The sequence below is a fragment of the Podarcis pityusensis genome (genome assembly GCF_964106645.2).
Source record: "Podarcis pityusensis genome assembly, chromosome: 1".
Lineage (NCBI taxonomy): Eukaryota > Metazoa > Chordata > Lepidosauria > Squamata > Lacertidae > Podarcis > Podarcis pityusensis.
In genome coordinates this window covers 134,245,927-134,258,644 of record NC_138028.1, presented here as the reverse complement: position 1 = coordinate 134,258,644, position 12,718 = coordinate 134,245,927, and the positions used below count along the sequence as shown (strand labels likewise).

Sequence of the window (12,718 nt, the reverse complement as noted above, 5' to 3'; positions counted from 1 at the left end):
GAGGCTGGGAAAGTTGCAAAAGCCCTTCCCTGACTGGAGAAGTCTTGCTTTTGTTGTGCCACTGCCGAGGCTGCCCATTCTCCCACCTCAGCACCCCCGAGTAAATGAGCAGAAATCTTGAAAAGGAGAGAACACGGCAGGAACATTTGGAAAGGTAAGATCTTCAGAGAGAAGCACCCAGATGCTTAGTAGAAGAAACTCAGCAAAACGGTTACTCAGTGACCCATGAGAGGAACGGGACTTGCTAATATATAACTTGTGACATGCAGCTACCAGAAAGGTTTGTTTGCTTTGATATGGACAGCCTGGATGAGAGGTGGGTGAATGTTCAGCTAAAAGAGAAACTGGTTAGATTAGTCCTCACATAAAATGGGTCTTGTATCATTTAGAAAACTAGCAGGAATATACAAGGGATAATCAGGCTCCATACGGACTTGCACGGTGAATTTGCAAGAGGAACCATTTTGCTTTCAGTGTGGATAATTTCTGTCAGGCATTAGGACAGCATTTCCACAACCAAAGCTGTTCCAAACTACAAATCTCAACTAGGCTATTAGTATCTGGGGTAGCACTCCTAAGGACTGCCATTCCACTGAATTCAATAACATTTCCTTTGGGGCAAATAAATAGCCATAGGATCAAACAGCTAAAGATTGAGGGCCCTTCCTGGTAACCTGTTCATTGAGATTTGTTTGCAGGGAGATTAGATGATGTTGGCTGATCATTCATTTGCATTTGTTGTGGGCAGGTTAGAGGACATGGCATCAAGGAAGTGTCTTGCACTTTATTGTGCATTTTCCTGTCACTTTCTTTATCACAAAACTTTTTTGGGGGGGGGGGCGGAGAGGGTCTGTTGTGCAAGGATCCCACTGGACAGCCCTCTCAGCTACAGTTCAGGAAGTTCTCACGTAAATCTCCCCTATGACCTGAACTCAGTTAACCCAACTTCCTGTTTGCAATATGGGAGGCGATGCAACCACGGTTCTTTTTAAAGCTTGTAACAAGATATATGCTTCAAACATGTAATAAATGCTAAGCAGTATAGTTACTAAATAGGACAGTTTTACCACTTTGGGGATTGGCCCAGGGTTAGCCTGGGATAAATAATGCCTCCCACTCCCCTGTCATTGTTGCACGTTGGCAAGTTGTGTGGCTTGTGCAGGATTGCAATCCTGGCAGTGCAACAGGTTGTGCCCTTCCCAGGCTTCCCCAGCCGCCTCCTTGCAATGGGCCCAGAGCTACCTTTCCTTACTCCCTTGCTTTGCTCTCCTCCTCCAGTGCTGGGGTGCCATGAGGTGTCCCAGGCTGCAGCTGCTTCTTGGGTCATGTTCTCCAGGCCTTCCCCTCCATCCTGCTTTCAGGCTAGCTCCTCTCTTCTCCGTTTGTAGCTGAGGGGGTTGCTGGAAGGGGAAGACCCAGCAGAAAAGTTGACTTGGTGGTCCTTCCTCTTGGGAGCTGGATGAGCAGAAGCAGGAGAAAGAAGACTCACGCTAGCACATGGCTGGGCCCTGGCAAGGCTCTCCTTACCTTCTGACCGGGTGGATTTCCTCAGCCCCAAGACCTCTATTTTACTACCAGTCTCTTCACCTCAGACCTGCAGCAATAGCCTCAACTTTTTTGGCTCAACCTCTTGATTTTCCACTGCTGAGTTGTGTGGACTATGCAAAGATCCCAGGAATTATATTTGCAGAATGTTTCTAAGAAATGTGTGAATATGTGGGCAGGAAGAGAAGAAATGATTGCTTCATCTCGATGGAAAGAGAACGATGAGCTCACTATGATGTGCACATCCTAGCAGGATGGAAGTTGTTCATTCTCTGAGGGGCCCCCTCCTTATATTGAAGGGCCCCCACAGTCACCTGGTAGTAACAACAGCACACCAGTCAAAGCGGGGAGCTGCTATTTTAATTTCCCACAGCATAGTGCCACTCTGAGCATTGAGGAAATTAAAATAGCGGCTTGGAGGCACCGTGGGGGGTGGGCCCTCCTGGATCCCTGGGGTGTCAATTGCTGGTGCTGGACCTGCTACTCCTCAGACTCAAATTTCAGCAAGATTACATCCTATTAAGTATTGCTGTGTTAGAAACTTGGAGGCTAGCTTAAGCTCCAGGAGAAGTGACCCTCTGAAACATTCAGAATGGAGATTGAACAATTCTTAAAAAAAAAAGAAAAAGTACTTTGTATGATAAAATTGACCTTTTATTTCTTCTGCACTATCCTGTAAAGGCATGTGTCAGGGGTTCAGGGACAGAGGCACAGGGTAGGCAGGAGATGGAGAGCGATGGGGATGAATCCCAGGACAGCGAGGAAGAGGATGACAATGACTCAAGAGATTCCATGAGTCTTTCCAGCGAATCAGAGGATTCCCAGAAGGGGGCGCCGGTGGTCAGGGCCAGGGGAGCCCCAGGGGGGACGTGTCAGGAACAGGGGGCCAGCAGGGGATCCCAAAGTGGCAGCTGGGCGTCAGGACCAGCCTCCCCGCCAGAGTGCAGCGAAGGGGGTGGAGGTTCCAGTGTATCAGGGGAAGCAGCTCCGGCAGCAGAGAAGGGAGGGAGGTCGGAGCAAGCCACCCTCCCGGAAGGGGAGGGGAGTAGTGAAGGGAGTAGTGTAACTGTCAAAAGGAAGGTTAGAGGTTGGGAGCGCGCACCAAGTTCAAATGTAGAGGCGCGCGGAAGTACAGGGAGCCCGGAAGAAGAGCCAGGTCCCAAAGCCCGCAGGAGGGGGGAAGAGCAGTCTGGGGATTCCGCGTCAGGGGAATCCAGGAGGGGCGAAACCCCAGGGGGCAGGAAGACCCTGCGGAAAAGGAAAGAGAGGAAGAGGTGGAGCAGCGCAAGCTTCTTAAACTGGTGCAGGGGAGGGACTGACTCAGAGGGGACTTCAACGGTCTAAGCGTAACAGACGTGGGGCTGCGCGCCTCGGATGTGAAGCAAACAATGAACTGCAATAAACACTTTTGTATATAAGAAGAGATTGGCGTTGGTCTTTTGTGAGCTGAGACTTGAGGCAGCCCTGACAGCATGTGTCCAACTTCTGAAGTGGAGTGGAGGTGGCCAAGTTCAGGTGCATTAAAAAGGGACGCAGGTAGCACTGTGGTCTAATCTACTGAGCCTCTTGGGCTTGCCGATTGGAAAGTCGGTGATTTGAATCCCCGTGATGGGGTGAGCTCCCATTGCTCTGTCCCAGCTCCTGCCAACCAAGCAGTTCAAAAGCACACCAGCACGAGTAGATAAATAGGTACTGCTCACAAAAGCGGGGGGGGGGGGGGCACTGAGCAGTGTCCGGGCACAAGTGAAAAGAATAACCTGTGCTGTTATTTGCAGCATTTGGGAATAAGTGTGATATCCCAGAAAAACGTGATTCCCCTTCAGTAGCAGCTGCCACCATCTACCTCTCCATTGTAGCCCCTGAGATTTAGCAGCTTTTCAGAGCCATGTCAGTTTTTTGCTTCTTCTATTCTTGCCCCGTGATCTGTGGACATTCGCCCTCCCCAACCCATTCTCTAGTCCCTGGGTCCCCACTCAAGTCTCTCAGCTTCCTCAAGAGATGCTTCACTCTGTCCAGGTCAGAGGTATTTTCTTCCACAAGGACGGCAAGGCAAGGCAAGTGGATGAGCTACTGGCACTGATCCTCTGGGCTCATCCGAGGTCACACACCGTTGGCAGTGGAGGTACAAGGACACTAGCACCCCCTTGATAGCACTCACTTTAGCAGCTGTCACTATCTAAGTGCTTTGAACAGGCAAGTAAATAGACACTCAATGAAAAAGCCCCCAAACCAAGCTGGAACATAACCGGGGGTGGGGGGTACTTTATTCAGCCAAGTAGGCATGAGAGGCGAGGAAGCTGTGCATGAACTCCAGGAAGAAAATCATATTGATCAAAAAGTAAGATAAAAATGTATTTAAGGAAATCATAGTTTACATGGCATTTTAAAAGTAACACCATACTTTGGATCATTATGTTATTTGATCAGGAGATACTTAATGTCATCGGTTGCATTAATAGGCCTTTTCTTTACTCCATCCTCATGGTGCCTCTCAGTGCTGGGATATTCCATTCCACCTTAAGAACAGACGTGTGGATTGTTGTGTGTCACATGTCTGTTTACACTCCAGCACAGCTTGCTGGGAATTCCCGTTTGTGTATAGCTTTTGCTGTCTTGCTTTGGACATGAAGGAGATCAGACGTGTTCCCTTTTGTCCTGATGTATGCTGAATAAACTGCTTGTAAATATGCTCACACAGCCACTTCTGTTGCGTAGCATTTACCGTATTTTTCGCTCTATAGGACGCACTTTTTCCCCTTCAAATATGAAGGGGAAATGTGTGTGTGTCCTATGGAGCGAAGATGCCATAGCCCCGCGACCCTCTCCCGGCTGGAGAGGTGACGCGCGGCTATGGCAGGAGCCTCTTTAGCCGCGCGCCACCTCTTCAGCTGGGAGAGCATGTGCGGGGCTAAAGAAGCCATAGCCCCGCGACCCTCTTTCAGCTGGAGAAGTGACGTGCGACTATGGCAGCAGCCTCTCCGCTGCGCCTTTCCGCTGCTCCCTGACCTGCTCTTTGGGGCTGGTGGTGGGCTTCCCCCCGCCAGCCCCAAAGAGCAGGTCGAAAGGAACCTGAAGCCTGGAGAGCAAGAGGGGTCGGTGTGCACCGACCCCTCTCGCTCTCCAGGCTTCCAAGGTAGCCGCCTGAACGCACCTTAAACTGCACCTTGTTTTAGAGCGGGAAAACAAGAGGGGGGAAATTCTCCCTCTCTCTGCGCAGCGCCTCCTGCCGCTTCGCTGAAGGGGTGCTGGGCAGAGAGGGGGAGAATTTTTTTTCTTGTTCTCCCCCCTCTAAAACAAGGTGCGTCCTATTGTCCGGTGTGTCCTATGGTGCGAAAAATACGGTACTCTGCAGAGTAGCCACTTCTGTTGTATAGCGTTGACTCTGCAGAGTAGCGTGCCCTAGGTTCTGAAGCTCAGTCGCAGATGCTGCACCAAGGACTCGAGATTGCCCGGCACACCGTCCGGTGGGCTGAAGCCAGCTGGGGGTCTGCCAGTTGCCCCCGTTTCCTTGGTTGCATGCCAACACTCAGAACAAAGAGGTGTGATGTGTGCCCACATGTGGAAAACTTAATTGTGGAATATAAAAAACTCCATGCATTTTGATAATGCATTCTTCAGAGGCAAAAAATACACCTGAAAGGAACTACAGTGGTACCTCGGGTTACAGACGCTTCAGGTTACAGACTCCGATAACCCAGAAATAGTTCCTCGGGTTAAGAACTTTGCTTCAGGATGAGAACAGAAATCGCACAGCGGTGGCAGCGGGAGGCCCCATTAGCTAAAGTGGTACCTCAGGTTAAGAACAGTTTGAGGTTAAGAACAGACCTCCAGAACGAATTAAGTTCTTAACCCGAGGTACCACTGTACTTGGTGCAAAGGTTGAGAAATGTCATTATCCAACAGCAAAGTGTTCCATTTACTGCAGCCTAGTTGTGAGGCTTCGTCTCCTCTTTCTCTCAGTTCCAGAGCCTCTATTGCTGCCAGATCATTCCCTTTCCTTTCCCTTTTTCTCTCCAGGACATGGCTCAGAGAAGGGTGCAGAACAAGGAGGCCACACCCTACCTTTATGTCCCCTCCCTAAAAGATTCTTACATTTTCAAAGTGGTTCTTCTGGGAAGCACAGCTGTAGGAAAGTCAAGCCTAGCCTATCGTTATGTGAAGAAGGACTTCCGGGACTCTCTGCCTACCGTGGGCTGTAAGTGAATGGTGCTGAGTAGGACCTCAATGCTGGCTGAAGGGGCCCTGCCCTTTGCATCAACCGACATGCTACAAATTACTCAGAATAAGGCCAAGGATGCAAGTCATGAACATTTGGCTGAGGAACTGCTTTGGCACAGCCTCAGCTATTTTTATTATGAAATATTGTCTCCATGGCAACCATGGACAGAACACCCTAGAGGGATGGAGCACTATCTCGTTCCTTGCAACTGTAGTGACAGAGTGACACCCAGTGATAAAAGCAACACAGTGCACAACTTGAACATCATCATGTGATGGGGGGGGCATGGCTAATTGACATCTATCCACACACCCCCCAGCTGCTGAAGTGCAGCGGCTGAGGAGGTGAAGAACGTGGCCAGAAGACACGGAAAAACCTCTTGGTGTGTCTGTGTATTTGTAGACGCTGTGGCGTTCACACAGGGTCTCTGGACGTTTCACCGTCTATTGATCCCTGTGCCACCACTTTATTTCTCACTGCCACCCCCCCCCCCCAGGCCCTACCTGGTAAATGCTGAGTCAAGTCAGGGCCAAATTGGAACATAAACTTCTGTTTATTTATTGCAGTTTAACAAGTGTGTGGTTTCATAAACAGTATTGGTCAATTACAATCATGGGGTGCCTATCCAGACCTATAACTTCCGCTACCTGCTCTCACTCACTAAACCACCTCTCAGATATTTACTTGTCTTCCTAGCCCCTAACTGTTCCTGACTCAGCTTATTTGGCTACACTAACTCAACCTACCCACAGACTCTATCCCAATTCACTCCCACTCCAACCAGCCACCCAACTCCTAACGAACTCTCCCCTTCGCCCCTCCCAGAGCTGGTTTTATAGTCCCTCTGACTCCACCCCCTGGGTTCTGATTGGGTAACCTGTTTAACTATTTCACCTCCAGCACTCTCATATGTTAATGTCACATACGCAAGCAATTTTGAAAGTGGGACCACTTGGGCCCCCTCCCTGCAAAGCATCATGAGGACATTGAGAGCGGCCCAGAGTTGCCCTTACCAGTATTTATCAGCCAATTGCTAGGAAATGAAGTGGACGTGGAAGTGATTGTGGAGGAGTTCACATGCTTTCAAAATAGTCCAGGGTTAAAGAAGCAACAGACAGAGGCTGAGGGAAGCATTGCAGGGGGTTGAACTAGATGATACTCATGGTCACTTCCAACTTCACAACTCTGGGATTCTATGTGCAAGGAAGCAACAAACTAGGAAGGGCTGTTGAGGAAGGAGACTTGGGAAAGTGGCTTACATGCAGGAATGGGAAACAGCAGTGCCAGAAGCACTGAGCAGACTCCTTCATTGGGAAGGGCAACATCATAGTGACTTTGGTTCTCAGCTATGTGATGGCTTGATATACTGATATAAAAATTGATTTCTGCACTCTTGTGCACCTTGGGAATGCAGGTGACAGACAGCATGTTCTACAATTAAAGTCACCTGTAATATGAATGGATGCATAGTCTATTACCACTTCATTTTTAACAGGGATGGCTTCCCCAACCTGGTGCCTTCCAGATGGACTACATGCAATTCCCATCATCCCTGGCGATTGGCCAGTGGACAGGGCCCTCTGCATCTGGCTGGCACCAGGAAGGCTCCCCAACAAGCATGGCACACCTTGTTATGGAAGTTGATAGAAGTGCAAATCAGTTGATCACATTTATTTGGATATGAGAAAAAAACCAATAGACCTGAACATTGTTTTCCATTGATGTACACATGGCTGAAGCAGTTCTCATCCTGAAAGAGGCAATCCCTGCACTCTCTCTCACACTGATAGCGTTATGACTTTATTTATAGCTTTATTTATTAATTGGCTAAGCGGTTGACTCATAAAAATTCATATCTATATAGCCTGACCAAATGGTCCAAGAGGCTTGGTTAGCAAGCTGCCCTGAGCCAAGCCTTGGTCTAGGGCACTCGTGCCAGTGGGCAGGGTCCTGGCGCTTGCTGCCCTCCTCCCTCCTGCTGTGCTGCCACCATTAAGCCATGTTTTGGCTTAGCATGTCATTCAACCCCGGGCTTGCAGCTTGTCTCACTCCAGCCAAACAATACTGTAACTTGTCTAGTAACTGAAGGTTGTTCTTAGGTTTACTCTGCACAGTTTGTCTGGAGCAAAACAAGCCAAGAGTCTGGGCTCAGACAACATCTCAAGCCAAGCAAGACTTTGCTCATGGCAGTTCAGCAACGGGAGGACCAGGGGAGGAACACAGCAGCTGTGATCTCCTTTCTTAGAGCCCTCACACTTGTGCATTTGTGCAAAGCCATGGATTGGTTTACGGCCAGCAAGGCCATCTAGTTAACAAAAATCTAATCTCCATTGTGTCTGCAGCTTCTACTGGAAAGCGATTCATTTCTCTTTTGCTTTTAGGTTCCTTCTTCACTCAGGTTCTAAGTTTGGATAACACCACAATTAAGCTTGAGATCTGGGACACTGCAGGCCAAGAGAAGTACCATAGTGTCTGCCATCTCTATTACAGAGCAGCGAATGCTGCTGTTCTGGTTTATGATATAACGAGGAAGGTAAGGCAGGAATGCTCTGCGTAGGCCTTCCCTTCCCTTTTCCCATTTCACCATTTCTGAATGTGTAATTTGGCATAATTTCCAAATGGTGCTTTATTTTCCAAGGAGAAGTTGTCATATTTTTCTATATTTGTATGAAAAGGTTGCTCTGGTGCATTTTTGTACCTTCAAGTCCTGGAAAACCTTTTTAAAAGTGGCTTAAACCAGGACAATTTGGGTACATGTTGGAACAATCACAATATCAACAGAGTAAATCAAAATCTAGAAAAGTCAACCAGGCTGATGTTGTCACACACAATAACGTATGAATCAGACACGAAAGTGTTACTGACAAAGAAAACATCTTAAAATGAAGGATGTCAAACTTGCTGAATATGATGACATTGTGGAGAATTATGAATTTTTATGCAAAGTAAGGCTGTGACCTCTGATGGTCTTTGCCCTTCAGTTCTGCTCCAGGAGCCCTCTCTAAATGAACAGCTTTCATTACCAATAATTTGTCTCAAGTAGCCCGTTAACTTGTGGAGATGTATGGAAGAGGCTGCTAGCAGTATGGAAATGTTCATAGAATCATAGCCTGGGGAGAGCATTCCACAAATGGGGAGCCACTGCAGAGAAGGCCCATTCCTGTGTTGCCATCTTCTGGACCTCTTATGGGGGAGGCACACGACGAAAGGCCCCAGATGATGATTGCAAAGTCCAGGTCAGTTTATATGGGGAGAGACTGCCCTTGAGGAATTGCAGCTGTGAGCCGCTTAAGGCTTTATAGGTCAAAACCAGCACTTTGAATTGGGCCCAGAAGCTAACTGGCAGCTAGTGCAGTCGAGCCAAACCTTCTTGCCCCGGTGAGCAACCTGGCCGTTGAATTCTGCACTAGCTGGAGTTTCTGCACAGTCTTCAAGGGCAGCCCTCCGCATGACGCAGTAATCTAACCTTGAGGTTACCAGAGCATAGACAACAGTAGTTAGGCTATCCCTGTCCAGATAGGGGCATAGCTGGGCCACCAGCTGAAGCTGATGGAAGGCACTCAGTGCCACCGAGGCCACCTGAGCCTCAAGCAACAGCAAAGAATCCAGGAGGACCCCCAAGCTACATAGCTGCTCCTTCAGAGGGAGTATAACCCCATCCTTCATTACTAAGCACATTTTTTAATGTTGTTTGGTTGCACATGACACATTTCGCACACTAATACAGAACCTAATTTCTCTTAAGAAATTATAGCTCCATTATTGCTTGTATATCAGTTATTTACATATAAGTTGTCTTTTCAGGAAAGTTTGGAGAAAGCAAAAGTGTGGCTGGCAGAACTGGAGAAGGAATTCCTTCCTGATGAAATAATTATAGCTTTGGTTGGCAATAAAGTGGACCTTTCTGCTGAACGGGAGGTCACATTACAGGTAGACGTTATTCTTGTATTTAGGCCAATGACTTTTACAAACGTAGGCCTTCTCACTACCCCCCGTCTCCCTCTCATACATATATACACATTCCTCTGCTGAAACACTCAATCTCACATAGCTGTCTTGGAGTTTCTCATGTATGTGGCAGCCCATCACAGAATCGTAGAATTGTAAAGTTGGAAGGGTCACAAGGGTCATCTAGTCCAACCTGCTGCAAATCCGTGCCTTTTAATAATAAACACCACTCTCACTTAACTCAAGAAGGCAAATAAATAAATAAATAAGAAACCCACCTTGAGTTGCATAGAGGGTGTGTTATAGGATTAAATATGAATCTATATATCTGTGTACACACACACACACACACACAACACACCCTCTACGCAACTCAAGGTGGGTTTCATATATATACCGGTACACACACACACAAACACACACACACACACACACACACACACACACACAGTCTACTTCCTTGAAATCATAGATCTGTTGTTTCTCCAGGAGGCAAAGGATTTAGCACAAACAAAGAACCTGCAGTACATGGAAACCTCTGCAAAATCTAATTACCAAGTGACAGAACTCTTCGTGTCTCTGGGTAAGTTAATTTACACAGTTAACATTTAACAAAAGGTGCTCTCTGTCTCTCAAAATTTTGCCTACGCTTCTGATTTATGCTCTTATGCTTCTCTCAAGATAGAATACCCAACGTAAAATCTATTTCATTTTCAAGTACTAATCTTGTTTCGTTGTTGGCATCCATATGTCCCAAGAGACAATGGAGTGCATCTTGGGGGATGTTGTCAAAACTGCTGTGTAGCAGCACTGAAGTGACCTCCTGGGGCACAAGTTTGGGCCATGTGCCTAGAGGTCCTGGGCTGCCCAGATGACAAGACCCCTGTCTTGGCCTCGCTGATGGGGTCCAAAGGAAAGCAGAGCAAGATGTTCGGGAGCAACTTGGCTGCAGGAGTTGCCAGAAGGAGGCGTACAAGGCACCATCCAACCATCTTAGCGACTCCAGTCTGGATTTGTGTAGGGTTTACTCTTTAGCTTTTTCTTCTCCTGAAGATATCCCACAAGGCAGCAGAGGTTTAAGGTTGGAGTTTTCCTTCTCCTAGATGGGCTACCTTCCCAGGTTGACAGGTCCCATCTACCCCTCACTTCCCTCTACAGATTGTGCAGAAACTACCCTCTTGACCATTAGACCCTCTCTTGGTCTCGTCCTCTCAGTCCACCAGAGCCTGTCTTCGCATGCAGGGGATAGACAAGTCCCTAACTCAATAAGGGTTTGAGACCTATTGGTTGCCCTCACCTGGTTTAGCTGTCCTGTTGGAGCCATTTCCTGGGGTGTGGTCACTGTTGCCTGCTGACAGCTTCTAGGAGCCACAGGTGAGAACTGAGTGCAGGGTGGGAACGTAATAAAATGTCAAACATAAAAAAACTTCCCGATACAGGGCTGCCTTCAGATGTCTTCTGAAAGTTGTGTAGTTGAGAATGGCGTTCAGTCTTGGCTCTTCCATCCTTGGTTCCTGTTGCTGCTGCCCGCTGGATGAGGGAAAGACTAAAGGCCTTGAGCCCGTGCTCAGTTTGCTTGCATGTGAGACAGATTGCTTCTGAAGGTGATCTGAGAGCACAACTGTAGAAATTGTTCCACGTTCTCATTTTATCTTATGTCTGCTTCAGCCATCAAAGCACATCACCTGCTTTCTCTTCAACATATAAGAGTGGTAAGAAACAATTGTAGCAGGTGGAGCTGGAGGCTGTAAAATGACTCTTGCATAGATGAGAAAAGCCACTTTCTATGTCCACACCGTTTAACATCATTGCTCCAGAATAATAGCCGTGTTTGCAAAACAACCACACAGTTCGTTTTAGGTGGTTGAGCAGCACGCTGATGGGCATGGCTGAAACTGCAGTCACTCCCATCCTCTCAGGTCCTGCTGCTGCTGCCTTGTTGGGAAATGCAATAGTCTGGCCTCTCACGCCATCCACCGGGTTTGTTTCTCTCCCAAAAGGCCACCTATGGAAGCCAAGTTTTGTTCTTAACTATGGTTTACTGTGTCTTGCAAACTGGGCCAATGATCTATTATTTGGCCATCAACTCCATGATGATTCTAGCTGCCTCTTCCAGCCTTTAAAGGGCAGGGGGCATCTGAAGGCCACTGTTTGACCTTCAAGGGTCAGAGACGTCACATTACTCTTTCTGAAACCCAGAAACAGGTTCAGGCTCACCAACTGGTGATGTGGTGGAGGAAACAGCTGCACATGGACAATTGTTATTCCATGTAAGCAGATAAGTAAAAACTTGCACTTTTAATTAAGGCTGTAAATCTTATATTTCACAGAAAAATAACCATTTCTCCCTTCCTCACAAAGCTCATGAATTGTTAAAACAAGAACAACAGAAAGAGAAGACATTTCAATCAACACAGTGGAAGAAATCACATGTTGATCTGCGAGAAACAAGTTTTCCCCAAACGAAATGCTGCCAAGCAATCTGAGATTAGTTGTTCCATGTGACTGGGGTTGCTGCTGCAGTAAAAAATGGATGCCTCCTCCTCCTCCAAGCCGGAGGGTTTGCTCTGCTTTATGTGCCTACCTCATTCCTTTTCACTGTGAGAAGACATTAAAAAGTTTTAATAATAATAATACAGTGGTACCTCGTGTTAAGAACTTAATTTGTTCTGGAGGTCCGTTCTTAACCTGAAACTGTTCTTAACCTGAGGTACCACTTTAGCTAATTTCTGTTCTCATCCTGAAGCAAAGTTCTTAACCCGAGGTACTATTTCTGGGTTAGCGGAGTCTGCAACCTGAAGTGTCTGTAACCTGAGGTACCACTGTAATAAAATTTTATTTGTATCCCGCCCTCCCTGGCTGAGGCCGGGCTCAGAGCAGCTAAATCATAAAAGCAACACACACTTCCAAATTATTTGTAAAAGCTTTCCATAGTATAGTTTTTCTTTGGTATCCAAATGTAATAAAGAGAATAAACAGAAGAGTAAAAAATAGCATTGTGTCATT

General features: G+C 47.3%; 1 protein-coding gene across 2 annotated transcripts; it reads left to right on the top strand.

Annotated features, from left to right (window-relative positions):
• On the top strand, nucleotides 1–12,276 carry RAB17 (RAB17, member RAS oncogene family). 2 transcript variants are annotated; one of them, XM_081019425.1, is made up of 6 exons: nucleotides 1–154; nucleotides 5,563–5,740; nucleotides 8,146–8,297; nucleotides 9,569–9,694; nucleotides 10,202–10,295; nucleotides 12,074–12,276. In XM_081019425.1, exons 2-6 carry the CDS (start codon nucleotides 5,566–5,568, stop codon nucleotides 12,196–12,198), a joined length of 672 nt encoding a protein of 223 aa, XP_080875551.1. In that variant the 5' UTR covers nucleotides 1–154; nucleotides 5,563–5,565; the 3' UTR covers nucleotides 12,199–12,276. The 2 variants fall into 2 exon arrangements, with proteins under 2 accessions (XP_080875551.1, XP_080875552.1); XM_081019426.1 differs by lacking the exon at nucleotides 1–154 and having other exon boundaries at nucleotides 5,544–5,740.
• The last annotated feature ends 442 nt before the right edge of the window (nucleotides 12,277–12,718 follow it).

Coding starts and splice junctions, on each gene's coding strand:
- RAB17 (XM_081019425.1), top strand. CDS start 5,566: ATGGCTCAGAGAAGGGTGCAGAACAAGGAGGCCACACCCTACCTTTAT. Junction 5,741..8,145: donor CTCTCTGCCTACCGTGGGCT/GTAAGTGAATGG, acceptor TTTTGCTTTTAG/GTTCCTTCTTCACTCAGGTT. Junction 10,296..12,073: donor AGAACTCTTCGTGTCTCTGG/GTAAGTTAATTT, acceptor TTCCTCACAAAG/CTCATGAATTGTTAAAACAA.